The following is a 17,678-nucleotide window of genomic DNA, read 5'->3' as shown; positions in this document are numbered from 1 at the left end:
AAAAAAATTAAAATACGAGACTTAATTCCAGCAGTATGAGGAGTCGTGGCTCGTGAGTAAAACGTTTTAATGGTCATTTAAATACATTAAAGTCAATTAGACTTATGCTTCCTCCCTCTGTCAGTAAATTATGGACATTTATTCCACTTCACTGGATCCCCACCCTTGCTGACCTGGTATAATCTACTTTAATGCCAAGTTTCTGAAGTGTATAGGCCTACCCAAGTGCCTATCAGTGGCTTTTTATGCTTCATTACATACAAAAACTGATAGCAGTCCTCCCTTGAGTTATAAAGTAGCCCACTAAACTAAGGTATCTGAAAACAAAGTGAAACTATTTATAGCCCAAACCAGCCTAAATCGTCTGTCTGTCTGTGTCCTATGGGAGTTTGTTCCATTGTTGTTCACCTCCTGTTTGGAAAGCTTCATAATTATGGAATCTAACCTGTAATGCACATCGGTGAGGAATATTGTGGGCTTGATTTCATCATGAAATTGGAAGTCTTCCAGCCATCTTCAGAGGTTATGACCTGGGTGGAAGCGTTCTCATGGTTGGCCTATTGAGAAAGTCTTAGCTGAAATGTTTTTGCTTATTACATGTGCTTTTATGTGATGCATGCCTAGCTGGTCTCAACAGGAAATGCTGGGCTTGTCCTGATATGATACTGCTTGCTCATTCCCTCTGGTCTATAAGAAATTCCTAACTTTTTGCTGGTATTTATAAACTCCACCCCTCACATAAACCCTGCCTACTAACAAGTATGAACAGGCAAAGATTAAAGAAACAGATCAAGTAGACGCTCCCACCCCTAAAACATTCACACAGATGCTTCTCTTTGCAGAAAAACACAGGAGAACCTAAGGAACTATGGGTTTATTTAACATGAGAACTTCAATTCCTCTGAGGTAAGGGGTTCTCTGGTCAGACATCCAAGGATCCTGGTGGATTGACAGTTTTTAGTGAACTCTAGCCTTTTCATTTGTCACGTTGGCTTGGTTCTCAGTGAGTCATGGATCTCACTTTGTGGCAGTACCAGTTTCGAATCATCATGCTAGGAGACTCCACGGTCGGCAAGTCTTCTATGTTGAAGAGATACACCGAGGACCTGTTTCTGGAGTGCATCAACCAGACTGTCGGAGTAGACTTCTATGTACACTTTCTAGAGGTTGAACCTGGGGTGAGGGTCAAACTGCAATTCTGGGATACAGCTGGTCAGGAGAGGTTTAGGTAAGTCCAAACATTTCAAGCTTTTGAAAGTTCTACCATGAATTGAATGAACCACACCCTCCTAATCGAATACTTAAATGTATACTCCACCCAAAAAATTAAAATTTACTCAGCCTCATGCCATCCCAGATTCTGTTGTGGAACACAAATGGAAATTTTTAGAAAATGATCCATCTCTGGGAGTCTTGCAAGTGGATAGTAATCCAAAAGTTGTCGCTTCGAAAACCGAACAAAACAAACATGATGGTAATCCTAAACCCAAGATGATGAATCAATGTCTTCTGAAGCAAAACGATAGGTTTGTGTTTGAAAAATACTGATATTTAAAAAAAAAAAAAATCAAATATAAACCATTGCTTCCAGACAACTGTCATATGCGTGAAACACGTGCAATAAGTGATGTCTTCTGCAATTCCATTTTTATGTCAAGGAAACACATGTAGCAGCTGTTTTATAGTTATAGTTCTGGTTTAGTTTGAAAAATGAGTATTTTCTCACACAAACCAGTCATTTTGCTAGAAGATAATACTTCATCAAAAGTGGTTGTATGGATTACCATCATGTTCGTTTTGGCTGGTCTTTGAACCATCAACTTGCATTAAATCAGGGATGACCAAAGTCAGTCCTCCTGCAGAGTTTAGCTCCAATTTTCTAGTATGTTTCTGGCATGCCTAGTGAGACCTTGATTAGCTGGTTCAGGTGTGTTTAATTGGGGTTGGAGCTAAACTTTGCAAGGTAGTGGCCCTCCAGGAGCAGGATTGGACACCTCTGCATTGTATGGACTCAAACAAATAGGCTATTTTTCTACAAAATCTCAGTTTGTGTTCCACAGAAGAAAGAAAGTCATATATGTGGGACTGCATGAGGGTGAGTAGGCTAAATGATGAGATCATTTTTATTTTGGGGTTGAGTATCCCTTTTAAGGTGAACAATCCACAGCTGTCCAAATGGAGAAAGAAGGACTATTTTCCCCCTCAAAGTAACTTCTGTACATTTAGTCAGAAGTTCAATGTCTAAAAACAGTTTACAGAAGTTGCCTTGCTTCTGTAAAAGAGAATTGTGAAACATATTACTCATCACAGCAGCAAGTATTCTCATGATACTTCCAGGAAGTATGTTGACAGTCTACACTATAAATGGATTCACTGCCAGGCCCGGCTCCACAGGGGGGGCTTGGCCCACTTAATTGTCCTACCCTGGCAACAATTCAGCCCACTCTGAAAAGGCTTATAGCCCATCTAGCATCTTAGAGATGGAGTTGGGCCTGTTCACTAGTATGGTTAAATGACTTCAAAGAAACAGATCACCCAAAAAGGAAAATTCTGTCACTGTTTACTCACCCTCACGTCATTCCAGTGTCTCATGGGTGATGAGCCTTGTGATGAGGGGAAGGCGGCACTTAAAATACATTACTTTTTTTGACAATAAATATTGCTTTGAGGTACTGTTTTCACTGCAAAAATGGCATGGATGACCTGAAAAGGTGGGAGCCACCTCTGAACTGGCTTGTAACTGATCTTTTGAGGGTTTGAAAGTCAAAGTGATGTGACATTTCCAACACATTTTACTTTATTTCGGAATTATCAAAGACTCTATATACCAAGACAGTTTGCCCGAATTACTATCATCCAGTTTACCAATTGGCCAGCCCCCAATTAGAAAAATCATCACATCACTGGATCGCAGTTAGAAGCTCCAGTTTTCGTAGAAACAGTCTGGGACTGCACATGCACATTGGAGGGACCAATGCTATTTGAGGATAAGAAACATTTATGGGGCAGTCCATGTCAGATTTTATTGCAGATTTGATGTTATTTAAATGTTAGCAGTTTTTGAGATTTCAGTTTTTCACCATTCAAGTAGATGGGAGTTGGTCTTGCATGCCAGAAATAGCTGCCTGGAGGCATTGCGAATATGACTGCAGAGTGAACTGACTTTCCTTGAGAAGGCCTTAGGCATGATAGATTTTCTAATGAGAAAAAAACCTGTAGAGTTTATCCATTATCCATATTTATCCATTGGGAATTGACTGGATTGTAAGAAGAGGCTGGAATGGAGCTAGAATTAATGTAATGTATAAATACATTATTATTACAGTACGAAAAAATAATCCTTCAACTGTGGTACATTTGCAGGTCTGTGACTCGCTCCTACTACCGCAATTCAGTCGGAGGTCTTCTGGTATTCGATCTGGGCAACCGTAAATCTTTCGAAAATGTGCAGCAGTGGCACGCGGAGGTGTCAGAACGTGTGCAACCCTACACAGTGCTCTTCGTGCTGGTGGGACACAAGAGTGACCGGGACAAGGCCGGTGAGCGAGCCGTGAACCGAACTGAGGCAGAAAAGCTCGCAAGCCAACTCGGAGCACCGTACATCGAGGCTTCAGCCAAAACGGGTCACAACGTGAAAGAGACCTTTGATCTCTTGACCCGGAGGGTTTATCAGGGCTTGAAAAGTGGAGAGATCCAGTTGCGTGATGGGTGGGATGGAGTCAAGAGCTCAGCTCCTACAGCCCAAATGACCCAGAAGTTACAAAACAATGAAGCTGCTGAGAAAAACAAGAGCTGTGCTTGTTAACTTGCAGCATGTGCTTCTCAGAGCCTTTAAGTACAGATCTTCAAATATGGATGGATCAGTCTGACATTGACAAATATACCTAAAACAAATCTCAAGGACTTGATGATGTAAGATTGTAGGTATTAAAGTTGATCTGACAGATCTTTCCTCATGGCATGGATAATATATGCTTTTCTGCAAGATTTCAGCATTTGCAAACCACACTGAAACTCTTAACATCATTTACATATATCTGCAAATGTTTGTTCATATTTCTGGGCTCAACTTTGGATAAGCGTGTTATTAGCGTGGCATCAGTGTAACTCCATCAGTTGAAGATTATAACCCTTTTTATTTCCTCATTACCTAACCACATAATTCCATAAACATGGATTTATTTTTGCTGGGCTTCCTGTAATTCACAGAATTCATAATTACACGACATTCTGAAGAGCTAATCCTGTGGATTTGTAAATGATTCACTGATGTTTGACTTTCATAGATAAAGGAGAAGTTACATATTCAGTTGACACAGTCTAGACTTTTCTGAAACAAGTTTTCTTGGTTATTATTTTGGATATGATGTCCAACATAATATGAGTGAGTTCAGTGTGAATAAATCACAATTAGTTTTTTATTCATGAAAAACAGGAGACTGTAAAACACTGCGATACACGGCCAAAAAAAAAAAAAAAAAAAGTTTATACTCAGTTTAACTCCACGAAAAATGTTCAAATCTGCCCACAGCAGACGGGGTTTATACATCATTTCCCACACATCACATATATAACCCCCTCTAACAATTAACATCTGCATTATGTCACTAGTTCCAATGCAATTAATCACATGGGGAAGTGGTATTTATTTCTCTGGTAAAAATGACTGTTTACCTTTAGAAAGTCACACATTAAGGATTTCTCTATAGTACTAAATATTACTTAAGTGACAAGATCTATAACACCGAACATTATAAACAAATCGGACAACATGGTGATTGTAATTGTGCATAGCTACTAATGCCAGCTGAGCAGAAGTTGTGTGACTGCATGATGGGTCAACTATACATGTATTTTGAATGAAAATGTGGTTTGTGGGTGAAACAAAAAAAAAAAAAGTTTTTGACAGAGCTCCGTGAGATTCTATCATATAATAAAGCCCCAGTTTAGCACCAAGGTGCTCAAACAAAATGTTCACATGGTGGTTTTAACACAAAGTGAACTGTACAGACAAATTACATCAATTCCTGCAAACCTTTCAAATGAGAAATGTCAACAGAAGCGTACTGCAAATAGTACAACGCATTCTTCCTCTTTGATTAACATAACATGTATAGGTTCAAACCATCCCAACTTCCAAAACTTTCAGGGAAAAAAATGTTTGTTGGTACTTCCGATCTGGCTACTTTTTGGTTGTTTTGCGGATCAATGCCATTCTCTGAAAGAACAGAAAAAGATATTATTTAGGTATGCAAGTCTTTTGTTTTTCAAAATCATCTTTAGGGATCAGTTTAAGTGCATGAGACTGACGGCTGACCTGTTTGTGGGCTTCTGTGGTGCATGCCTTCTTATACGGTCGGATCTCATCTGACCCATAACCAGGAATCCACATGTTCCACTGTCGTTCTGTAATTCAATATTGGATTATAGACTATATTAACACATTCAAACCATCTGCCATTGGCCTTGATTTAACAACTTAAAGGATACATAATGTATGATGTACCTTTACTTCCTATAAAAATTATTATTAATAGTAATAAAATAAAACAAAAAAGTTTAATGTAAACGGATGCATTAGAATAAATAAAATAAATGTATATATATTTAAATTAATTTTAAAAAAAGGCACTTAAACCACTGGGAATTGTATATTCAAGACCCTCACCGAGGTGTAGCTGGACATCTTTCACTTCGAGAGTATTTGACTTCCTGTGTCGTGCAAGTTGGCATGCAGCGGTCACCACGCTCTCAATGAAATCATCAGCAATCTGCAAGAGCATCTGAAGCAAATGGGAAATGACTCAGGTCAACAGACAACAGCGTAGTGACAGTCACAGTAAGTCATTCTACTACCTATCAGCAAAGCACACACACACACACATACATATATTAAACAAGTTTATTAGACCACCTGTCATAAAGAGAAAATATTTTAGTAATTGTCCAAAAACTTGTTTAAAACTAAAAATGTTATTGTCATTTATTAAGCAAATAATAAACTGAAACAACTAAATGGTCTTTATTCACACATAACCAATTATATGTATGGCCTCCTTTGGCCTTGATAACAGCTTGGATTCTTGCTGGCATTGTTTTTATGTACTTTTCCACAGTCTCTATTGTTATTGACCTCCAAATAATTTGTAATTATTCCCAAAGACCTGCTTTTGATTAAACTTTTGTGCGATCCATCTTTGAATCCATTAAATCCCAACAATAATTATATTATAGCATTAGAAACACTGTGACTAAAGAGCTTACATATACTGGTGGGGATTAACCATTACAGAAACATACATTATTTTGGTAATCACCAATACTGTTAGTTTAGGTTAGCTGTGGCACAAACCTTTGATGGTATAATAAATTATTTGAGCACTGTATGTATTACACATGAATATATTCCTACATACATCCATTCTACCATTCAGAAGTTGATAAGGGGTTGGTAAGATTATTTTATAATTATCTTATGCTCACCAAGGCTGCATTTATTTTATCAAAAATACAGTAAAAAAACAGTAATATTGTGAAATATTATTTCAATTTAAAATGACTTTTCTATTTTAATATATTTTAAAATATCATTTATTGCTGTGATGGCAAAGCTGAATTTTCAGCATCATTACTCCAGTCTTCAGTGTCACATGATCCTTCAGAAATCATCTAACATGTTGATTTGCTGCTGAAGAAAGATTTCTTATTATTATCAATGTTGAAAACACTTGTGCTGCTTAATATTTTTGTGGAAACGATGATATATTAGTTTTCAGGGTTTTTGATAAATAAAGTTGAAAAGAACAGCATTTATTTGAAATATACATTTTTATAACAATGTATAAGTCTTTACTGTCATTTTTGCTCAATTTAATGCATTGTTTTTAAATAAAAGTATTATGATGCTAATATAAAACCATGTTCAAAGCACTGAGCTAAAAAAAGGAAAATGGATAGTGGGACCAATATGAATAAATAACTGACTAGTTTATACAGACTTCTTTTGTTTTCATTGTCTTTATAACTGAGTAGCTATTCAGGCAACCTACTGACTTGTCAATTATGAAAATATGTACTTGTGCACATCACTAATAATAAGTCATAAGTACCTCCTCCACATCTTCATCGAGCTGCTCATTAGGATCAATTTCTCGCACAAGGTCCTGCAGCTTCTTCTTGCTGAGCACCTGAAGAGAGGATATTAGATCATAAAATGTTATAAGGAATACAAATAGAGCCAGAATCTAATACAATTGAAGTGCTATATGGTGTCTCACCTGAGTGCCTTCAGGACTCAGTCTCCCTGCAGGTCCAGGGGTGCCTGGAACTTTGCCGGGGACGACGGTGCTGTTGGCCATGTTGGTGGAGAGGGGTGGTGTTGAAGAGGCTTCTGCTTTCACAACAGCGTAGAAGTTGGAGCGACTAGTCTGTGGTGGGTACTGGGTCATACTATGATAGTCAAGAGATATCTGTCAACAGCCTCTTCAAAGCCAGCGTGAGGTCTATTCAGCTGCAAAAAAAGGTATTATGAAAGATTATATCCTATAGACAAAAGATCTTAAACAGCAAAACCAAGAACTTTTAGAGGCACTCAATGCACAGCGCTCACTGGGAAAACATCACAGAACTGTCAGTTGCTCTGCAGGCTAACGACTTTAGCTTTTTAGCTTTGCTGTCTTCTGAGACGAATAACTTAAACTTCTTGGATAAATTGGGATGTAATGGAGATATTAATAGATGTAGTAATACAAATTAACAAATTTATCTTGTTTTGTTTTTTTATTTGGCGGAAAGTCTTCGTGGTTGCTGTTATTCATCACCGCATAGCGACCATGATCTTCAGCTCAACATATTAGCAGCTAGCGAGTAAACATTGGTGCCAATCCACGTCTCGTGATGCTTTCCTTTTGTTTCATATAATCCTGTTAGATGGTAAATTAGAGTGGTACCTGATCCAAATAATTTTGTATTATCTTCCCATCTTCGTCATTTATAAATTGGAATAATTCAGAAGCCCATATAAGTTGATGATGTTGTTCCTTTACAGGCGCCTCTTCTGGCGAACGGAGCTCAGCCGAAATATCGCGAGATCTGTGGGAATGGAGTTTTACAAAATAAAAGCAGTTAAAAAATAAATAATTAAACAAGCCCTTCCTTTGCGGACAAATAGACGTTTCTTCCAAAATACATTTTTGTAATAAAAAACGAAAACAAACAAGCATAATTTGCATTACAGTACTGTGTTTACAATGGAAGTTTTTTTTTTTTTTTTTTTAGCTGTAAAGTACCTAAATCTTTCCAGACAGTGAGATGGATATAAACAATGACACAATGTTTAATTCTTATGAGTATGTTTCTAGAGCTCTTACTCTTTTAAAGCTCTGTACTCTTCTTCTGGTGTATGTTTCTTCTGGTCTTGCCCCATATGATTTATTTCATTTTAAGTATATCACTGTACACAGCACACTTAAAAATGACACATTAGCCTTTTATTCATTTATTAAAGTTAATCGTTTCATGTCATAAATATGTTTTATGATTATGTGGATATTCCCCCTTTAAGAGAGTGAAGGAAATTTGATTTCAGAGATCTCGGAGTCTGGTGAACTACTGCCACTTCGGTCACTGTACGTGTCTCTGGGAGAGAATAGAAAAACAAGATAATGAGACAATATATATGCTGCTTGTCTCCAATTTAAATAGTTAAGCTGATATGAGAGAGTTTATTATGCAACAAACCGTGGTGAGAGCCGGCATCCTTTCTGTAGGTAGTTCTGTAGTTTCCCAGATGCTGCCAGTAGAAGGCCAAAGTAAGGAGGTGAGGGTTTAATGGGGCGAGAAGTGAATTCTGGGTGGTACTGCACTCCGACAAAATAAGTGTGATCTGCTGTGACAGAAGAAATGAGCTGAAGCTAATACTGACTGACAACTTCTCCATACATTGGTTCAGATACTGGATATACACTGACCTTCAAGTTCAATGATCTCCATCCGCTCCCCCTCCAGATCCTGACCCACAAATCGAAAGCCTCTATCCTCAAAGTGGTGCTTCAGTTCTGGATTGACCTGAAAAAATGCAAACGGAACCAATTATTATCATTAAAATTGAAATTATTATATTTTTTTTGCAATTATTTTTATTGTGAACCTCAAAGCGATGTCGATGCCTTTCGTCCACATATTCAGCATCGCCGTATAGCTTTCCTACAACAAAACAATTCAAATATTATGGATACATGTGTAAGATTGAAAATATCCAAAGATATTTTAAAATGAACAAAGACATTTGCTTTACTGTTTCAACCCCCTCTCTCTTGCTACAAGGGCCATTTGGAAGGTACAAAGGTGTTGATAGTGATCAAGGCCTGTAGGCCAAGATGTATGTACAGTGGGGGAAGTTTTAATCTTCTGATTGGTCAGTTTGAATGTCTCACATTTGGGTTTCACATGGTCAAGGAAGGGATAAAAGAAGATTTTAACTGTTGCTGTCTCTTTGATTCTTGGGCCCTCTCTCTTTCACTCTCTCTTTAACTATATTTCAGGTAACTTTTTACATACATGCTGAGTGCGATTAATGGTATATGATTTTATCATCTCATACGTCTATTTTGTAATTATTTTAAGTGTAACCATAATCAGATATTGTCATTAAACCCTTTCAATTTCAAATGATGTGCTAACTAGTTTTGATTTGGTATAAACATTAATGTGCTCCCTACTGCAATACAATATTGTCACACTATAGCAACTCTCTCCCACATATTTTGCTATTATAACTGCGCTTATTTCCGTCGTTGGTATAAATTGCAGTGGGTGGTAATAGACAAGAAACGTGCTGACAACGTTTCTTTAGTTGCTCTGCAATCCTACAGCCTGAACCCCTGTAGGAGATCCGCCCTACACATGCATATTTCAAACCTCTAAATTCAGTATCAGTTTCTATTTTTGTGAGATATGTGACCTTCACCTTTTAAAATGGCACAAAAGATCACAACTTACGAAGAACGCTGGAGGTGTTTTTGAATAAGGTGCGCCTTTTTCCTAACCGCATAGTTCCTCCCATCTGCCCAGGATTGTGTTCAGGCATTTCAATCACCTGGATTAAACAAACAGATCTCAACACACCACGAAAAAAGAAATCATTATGCAGATATGCTCATTTGTTTTACCAAAACAATACCTACCACTGGATGTTTGGTTTCAGGATCAAATTCTGTAGAATTGGCATCTGTTAAGATGATAAAAAAAATACAATAAAAATTGAAACGTTTTAAATTTAAAAGCACATGCAAAGTTTGCTTTAATAGACATATCAGAAAATCTTGTATGGGTGTTACCTTCCCAGCCGAGTACATTACGAGCAAATTCACACACTGCCAGCTGCATGCCCAAACAAACACCTGCAAAACAGGGTTGATTTCAAATTTAACCTCAGCATTACTGTAATTACATCATATTTTGCCACTAGCACTGAATCGACAGCTTTCTGAACATAATTTGTTACCTAAAAATGGCTTTTTCTGTTTCCTCGCCCAGTTAATGGCTTGGATTTTTCCCTCAGTGCCTCGCACACCAAAGCCTCCAGGAACAAGAACCCCACTAACAGCACAATGAAATAGTTAAACATTTAACAAATAAATATTCAAACTTACAATCTTAACAAAGTCAGATTATTACATAAAAGTGTATTCTCACAGATTACACCAACCTTTAAAATCAAAGTGAAATGCAGTTATAAACTATTTTATGTCCATAAGGTGACATATTTTATATTTAAATGACAATCCAAGTTAAAAGCAAGACCCGGTTTTATTAATGAAGTATTGATTGAATTGTGAGAGTTTGCTTAAAGGTGCCCTAGAATTAAAAATTGAATTTATCTTGGCATAGTTGAATAAGAAGAGTTCAGTACATGGACAAGACATACATTGAGTTACAAACTCCATTGCTTCCTCCTCCTTATATAAATCTCATTTGTTTAAAAAACCTCTGAAGAACAGGTGAATCTCAACATAATACAGACTGTTACGTAACAGTCGGGGTGTACGCCCCCAATATTTGCATATGCCAGCCCATGATCGAGGCATTACACAAGGGCAGCCAGTATTAATGTCTGGATCTGTGCACAGCTGAATCATTAGACTAGGTAAGCAAGCAAGAACGATAGTGAAAAATGGCAGATGGAGCAATAATAACTGACATGATCCATGATTACATGATAGTTTTAGTGATATTTGTAAATTGTCTTTCTAAATGTTTCGTTAGCATGTTGCTAATGTAGGCTACTGTTGGTTAAAGTTACCATTGTTTCTTACTGTATTCACAGAGACAAGAGCCGTCGCTATTTTCATTTTTAAACACTTGCAGTCTGTATAATTCATAAACACAACTTCTTATAAATCACTCCAATGGTGTGTAATGTTAGCTTTAGCCACGGAGCACCATCAAACTCGTTCAGAATCAAATATAAACACCCAAATAAATACTATACTCACATAAACCCGAAGCATGCATGCAACATACATGACAAACATCTTGTAAAGATCCATTTGAGGGTTATATTAGCTGTGTGAACTTTGTAAATGCCCTGTATTATAGAGTCACAAGCTCGATGGGCAGGGAGCATGAGATTTAAAGGGCCAGTAGCCCCTGAATCGGTGCATAGTTAATGATGCCCCAAAATAGGCAGTTAAAAAAATTTATTAAAAAAAAATCTATGGGATATTTTGAGCTGAAACTTCACAGACACATTCAGGGGACACCTTAGACTTATATTAAAAAAACGTTCGATGGCACCTTTAAAACAAGGCTTAAACAGCTTTTTGGATATTGGTTAACATTGTCAAAGAGTCCACTGATGTCAGTTCAACTTTATGGAATGGAACTTACAAGTATGAGTTAGGTACTTCTTTTTTTTTTTTTTAAAGAAATTAATACTTTTATTGAGCAAGGATGCATTAAAGCAATCAAAAGTGAGAGCAAAGACATATATAATGTTATGAATGTTTTCTATTTCAAATAAATGCTGTTTTTAAACTTTCTATTCATCAAACTTCCTGAAAAAAATGTATCCGGGTTTCCACAAAAATGAGCAGAACATCTGTTTTCAACATTGATAATAAAAAATGTTTCTTGAGCATCAAATAATCATAGAATGATTTCTGAAGGATCATGTGACACTGAAGTAATGGATAATGAAAATTCAGCTTTGCCATCACATGCATGAATTCAATTTTTAAATATATAATATGTACATTATTTTAAATTGTAATAGTATTTCAGAATATTACTGCTTTACTGCATTTTTGATCAAATAAAAGCAGCCTTGGTGAGCATAAGAGACTTCTTTCAAAAATCTCACTGACCCCAAACATTTGAACAGTAGTCTATGTTGTTAGTTGCGTCATTTTCTAATTTGTCTAGTGAATTTTGAGGACACACTCACTCAGCACTGCAGAGCTTCTGCCAGGCCTCATGGTATTTAACCGGCTCATCTTGCAATGTTGCTGGCTCCAGATCTGCTGAATCTATGTACTGAAATAAGGTATCAAGTATTACATTTACACAAGCAAACAAAAAAAAATTAAGCAAAATTAATGAATTAATCTTTATTTGCAAAGTTAGAGTTTGAATTAACTGAAATTATTAAGGACAAAACTATCACCTACATTATAAAAGTAAAGGAAATTGCTACTGGTTGCTCCGTCATTCCTTACCTTGACCTCTAGCTTATAGTTGATGGCGAGGGCAGAGTGCTCCAGTGCTTTAATAACAGAGGCATATGAATCTGACAGTTTGGTGTACTTGCCTACTAAAGCAATGGAGGTTTGCTCCAGGAGTCGGTCAGACCTAAGAACAAAGACAGGTCACTCAAAACAGCTGCAACAACTTTGGAATTGTCAGAAGATTGTGGTTTTTGGGATTGTTAAAGTGGATGGAAACAGCACAAACCTGTCTGATATCTCCTTCCACTTTGTGAGCATTTTTCGAGGTCTCATCTCAATGGGCAAGTCCAGTCTGCGGCATAAGTATTCAACAATACCCTGATCCTCTAGGAGTAAAGGTACTCTGTAGATTGAGGACACGTCATGCACGCAGATCACCTGTTCAGGTTCTACGTGGCAAAACATGGAGATTTTCTCTTTGACAGCAGTTTCCAATGGAGTTGAACAACGGCAAACAATCTGCAACAAAAAAAAAATATTTCTCAGAACTAGAGTGACTTGACATGGATTGGCTCTTCACAGTATATAAAAGAGAGTAAAGCCTGACCAGATCAGGTGACAGACCAAGTCCACGAAGCTCTCGAACACTGTTCTGTGTGGGTTTGGTCTTCTGTTCTCCTGTTGAATTGGGCTGAAAATACATCCAAAGACCATAGTACTTGCTTTTTTTGTTTCAAACTCAAATAAATTACTTTTTAATTACAAATGTTTCAATTAAAAGGGATAGTTCACCCAAAAATGAAAAAAATGTCATCATTTACTCACCCTCATGTTGTCCTATACCTGTATGAGTTTATTTTTTCTGTTGAACACAAAAGAAGGTATTTTAAAGAATGTCGGTAACCAGACAGTTGACGGCACCCATTGACTTCCATAGTATTTTTTTTTCCTACTATGGGTGCCGTCAACTGTTTGGTTACCAAAATTCTTTAAAATACCTTCTTTTTTGTTCAACAGAAGAAAGAAACTCATATAGGTTTGGAACAGCCTGAGGGTGAGTAAATGACATTTTTTTCATTTCATTTTTAAAAACAAAAGTAAGTCCTACCTGAGGAACCAGACTGACATGGATGTTACAAAAGTTTTCCCGTTTCACTTTAAACTGAAACTGTCTAAAAGCTTCAATAAAAGGCATACTCTCAATATCTCCAACTGTGCCTCCAAGCTGTGGAAAAATTGAAATAAATTTATGTTAAAAATGTATATTATAGTAAAATTGTATTTATTAATTTTAACCCCAACAGTGAAAAAAGTTTCTAAAGCTTGTAGATATATGTAACCTAGCATTATTTAACGTAGCATAGCATTCCATCTAACCTAATTAGTAGTACAATACAAGGGACTTGAAATTACTTTTTTTATTGAGCATTCTTCATGTATTCAGATTTTTCTTTTACATTTAAAAACTGTGGCACTGTCCTTAGTAGCAACAACTGAACAGTTGAAATGTTCAATTTCTAAATGAACAGCACAAAACAGATGGATATACCTCAATAACACAGACTTCTGGCTCAATACCATCATCGTCCACCGAGACCTTAGCCTGCCGCATGACCCATTCCTGTATAGCATCAGTAATGTGTGGTACCACTGTAAAAAAATATTCATATTCACCTTAGTGACACCATATTATACAATTATGTAATCTCCTCAGAAGCAACAGATGCTTAAAGCGGAACTCAGTAAGATTTGCAAAGCTCCCCCTACAGGTTCCTTCAGTGAATCACACTACGTAAATACTCCAAGCGCAGCTCTGGACTACAACGACTACAACGCTCACCAGCGCAGTAGTTTTGCAAATACAGTACAAGAAATCTCGATGGAGGTGGGTAATTTTCAAAATTGTCTTATAAAGTCATAATATATACATTTTTTTTGAATTACCGTAAAGCATTTAGTCACTCTCGCGTGAACGTGAACATGAGGCAAGATTGTGTCGGGTCGATGCAGCTCAACTTGCAAGTGCTGTATTCTGGCGTAGACGTGCCAGAGGGGGTTAGTGCTCGCCTCAAACACACCACTACAAGTCAATTAACCATCGTAAGGACTTAGAAAACTATTTATGAAGGTAAACAAGTTACTGAGTTCTGCTTTAAACTTTTGTAATACAATCAGAATAGGATATGCAAACTAAGTCAAATACTTCAAGGTATAGTAAACATCATGGTACATCCGTCATCATGATACAATATATTGCAATAATGCAATTTAAGAGCATTATTGTGAGAAAACCAATTGTTGTATATTGATATACCATTTCAAAGTTTGAGGTTGGTAAAAGTTTCTTTGAAAGAAATGAATGATTTTATTTTTTCAAGGATGCATTAAATTTATTATAATTTGATTGACAGTGAAGTCATTTATAATGTTAATAATAGTAATTGTTTCTTGTGCACCAAATCAGCATATTAGAATGGTTTCTGAAGGATCATGTGACACTGAAGATTGAAGTAATAATGCTGAAAATTCAGCTTTGCCATCACAGGAATATTTTAAAATATATTAAAACAGAAAATTTTAATAATATTTCACAATATTACAGTTTTATTGTATATTTGACCAAATGCTAAACTTCTAAACAGTATTAAAAGAAGAATACAAACAAGAGATGTTCTGTAGTCCTGTTTCCTCATGCCATATTTCATATTTATACTCCAAACATCCTCATGACTTTGTTGTGTAACTCACCTTGTACAGTTTTGCCCAAGTAATCCCCTCTCCTCTCCTTGGTTATAACAGACTGATAGATCTTCCCCGTCGTCAGATTGTTATCCTTGGTTAGCCGGATGTCCAGAAAACGTTCGTAATTCCCTAAATCTAAGTCAACCTCGCCACCATCATCTAGCACAAACACCTCACCTGGTAATCAAAGTGTCAGAGAGATTGACTGTGACATATGGACACAAAGACATGCTCTTTATATGCTGTAGGCTAAAATAATGTTCCAGCTAATGACTAATTAATGTTCCAAAGCAAACATCTTATGTTGCAGTTCATATTTCTGTATGGTCAAAAAAAAAAAAAAAAAAAAAAGCCTAATGAGGTAAATCTATTTACAAGTAGTCTGCACTTACCATGTTCATAGGGAGAGAAAGTGCCTGCATCGATGTTGATGTAGGGGTCGATTTTGATAGCAGTGACATGGAGGCCACATGATTTGAGGATAGTCCCCACACTGCTGGCTATGATCCCTTTACCAATGCCAGATATCACACCACCGGTCACCAGTATATACTTCATTATTCAATACTGTCTGTCAGTGTATGAAAGACAGTGATGTTTGCTTCAACAATGATTTAATGCAATGTAACAATCAGCCACAAACAGAATAGAAAATGTAAGTGCTTCAATAACATCACAATACATTTTTTTTCTGGAACTACTAAGTTAATCAAAAACACATAAAAATGCAGTTCATAAAAATGCCGTGAATACACCTCTTCTATGATAAAGTCAATTTATGAACTAACATTTTTTTTTTTACATTTTAATATTTATGTGGGACATAACGTCTAGTTGGTGTAACTTAATTGCCTTGACTGTGTAACACTTGACACTGACACAAGTAAGTAAATCATTAATTATATTGTTAAGGAAGACAGACCTAATAATAACATATATATATATATATATATATATATATACATAACATAAATCCATAATTTATATTTTATTATATTTATAAATGTAAATATATTTACATTTATAATGACCATGCCCAATTTTGCAACATCCCAGCACATAATAATGTTCAGAGGACAAAATGTAAACCAACATGACCTTGTAAACAAAAGCAAAATACGACAAAGCACCATTCACTAATGAGTCTATAGCATATATATGCTAGAATAGCCTTCCCGAGTGTATTTTGGTTGGCTCATAAATGAAACCCATTGATTAGAGGTCCCGAATATATTATATAACATTGCAGTAAACTTCCATGTTGGTGCAAGTGACTCGCGAGGTGCAATGAAAGCAGAAATTGAAAAAAATGAACGTTCAACTGTACCTGAACTCGTGCCGCTTAAATATGTAAAACCGTAGATTAAAAACGTCAACCGATTCAATATAAACAAACCATCTACACGACACGTTTGTTTGGGTGTCAGCGAAATGCGGTAAAGCGCCAAAACAACACGTGGTGCGAGATCCGATACTGAGTGTTTAACTCTAGCTTTGCCACTCTCCGCCACAGCGCTAGATTGGGGGTTATAACGTAGAATTAACACGTTATGACAGTAAACAATGTAATTGCGATATTTTATCGCATACTTTCTATATCAATTACATCGATCTAGTCTATTTATTTTTAAATGTTTTTAAACTTACTTACCTGAATGAAACATGTTGTCTAAATGTCGTCTCACATTCCACCTTTACTTTAAAACGGGTATTATCTGGCAATCTCTAGCAAGTTTCAGCTTTCTGTAAAACTATTAGTAGCTGATAATTAGCATTTTTGAGTCGTATGTATTAACAGGCAAATGCACATTTATACAAAGCCAGACCAATTCCTTATTCGATATCAATTCCTTATTTTAAAATGACAATTTCTATTTTAACACTGTTTAACACAAAGTGCCATAGAAACACAGTTTAATTTGTTTCATTCTTTCTGAAATTATTACATTAGTATTCCACCTGACATGAAAACATTAACGTTGGTATTGACATATTTACATATCCAACTTTTACTTTACACTAACAATTTTCCTGCAAGTGAGATACATGGTTTCCAATAGAAAATAACCTACTAGAGTGGAAAGACTAGAGTATAAAATATCTATGTTTACTTTAAGCGGTGTCTGACGTCACGTCGGCGTCCATGTACGTACATGAGTAGGAGGAGTCGCGCAGGAAGCGGAATATTTGTAAATAAACATTTTGACATTTTGGCGGTTTACGCTTTTACGGTGTTTTATTATTATTATTATTATTATTATTATTATTATT

The 17,678-nt window shown here is 36.3% G+C and overlaps 3 protein-coding genes across 4 annotated transcripts; 1 reads left to right on the top strand and 2 right to left on the bottom strand.

Moving 5' to 3' along the window:
- Nucleotides 1–695: 695 nt before the first annotated feature.
- On the top strand, nucleotides 696–4,229 carry rab42b (RAB42, member RAS oncogene family). The gene is made up of 2 exons (XM_067394071.1): nucleotides 696–1,228; nucleotides 3,364–4,229. Exons 1-2 carry the CDS (start codon nucleotides 1,011–1,013, stop codon nucleotides 3,803–3,805), a joined length of 660 nt encoding a protein of 219 aa, XP_067250172.1. The 5' UTR covers nucleotides 696–1,010; the 3' UTR covers nucleotides 3,806–4,229.
- A 209-nt stretch (nucleotides 4,230–4,438) lies between these two features.
- On the bottom strand, nucleotides 4,439–8,089 carry taf12 (TAF12 RNA polymerase II, TATA box binding protein (TBP)-associated factor). Its single transcript, XM_067405444.1, has 6 exons — nucleotides 7,950–8,089; nucleotides 7,278–7,510; nucleotides 7,110–7,187; nucleotides 5,669–5,783; nucleotides 5,318–5,406; nucleotides 4,439–5,218 (listed from the first exon to the last, which is right to left on the bottom strand). Exons 2-6 carry the CDS (start codon nucleotides 7,446–7,448, stop codon nucleotides 5,183–5,185), a joined length of 489 nt encoding a protein of 162 aa, XP_067261545.1. The 5' UTR covers nucleotides 7,449–7,510; nucleotides 7,950–8,089; the 3' UTR covers nucleotides 4,439–5,182.
- A 291-nt stretch (nucleotides 8,090–8,380) lies between these two features.
- Nucleotides 8,381–17,470, bottom strand: ctps1b (CTP synthase 1b). Of its 2 annotated transcripts, none has more exons than XM_067405443.1 (17): nucleotides 17,059–17,470; nucleotides 15,800–15,978; nucleotides 15,414–15,584; nucleotides 14,215–14,315; nucleotides 13,774–13,890; nucleotides 13,273–13,356; nucleotides 12,952–13,184; nucleotides 12,717–12,849; nucleotides 12,446–12,534; nucleotides 10,505–10,599; nucleotides 10,338–10,400; nucleotides 10,185–10,228; nucleotides 10,000–10,096; nucleotides 9,149–9,204; nucleotides 8,970–9,066; nucleotides 8,740–8,884; nucleotides 8,381–8,637 (listed from the first exon to the last, which is right to left on the bottom strand). In XM_067405443.1, exons 2-17 carry the CDS (start codon nucleotides 15,963–15,965, stop codon nucleotides 8,559–8,561), a joined length of 1,770 nt encoding a protein of 589 aa, XP_067261544.1. In that variant the 5' UTR covers nucleotides 15,966–15,978; nucleotides 17,059–17,470; the 3' UTR covers nucleotides 8,381–8,558. The 2 variants fall into 2 exon arrangements, with proteins under 2 accessions (XP_067261544.1, XP_067261543.1); XM_067405442.1 differs by lacking the exon at nucleotides 17,059–17,470 and adding an exon at nucleotides 16,735–17,036 and having other exon boundaries at nucleotides 8,382–8,637.
- Nucleotides 17,471–17,678: the final 208 nt, after the last annotated feature.

Source organism: Chanodichthys erythropterus, chromosome 2, assembly GCF_024489055.1.
Source record: "Chanodichthys erythropterus isolate Z2021 chromosome 2, ASM2448905v1, whole genome shotgun sequence".
Classification (NCBI taxonomy): domain Eukaryota; kingdom Metazoa; phylum Chordata; class Actinopteri; order Cypriniformes; family Xenocyprididae; genus Chanodichthys; species Chanodichthys erythropterus.
Note: the sequence above shows the minus strand (reverse complement) of the source record. Positions and strands in the feature narration are given on the sequence as shown.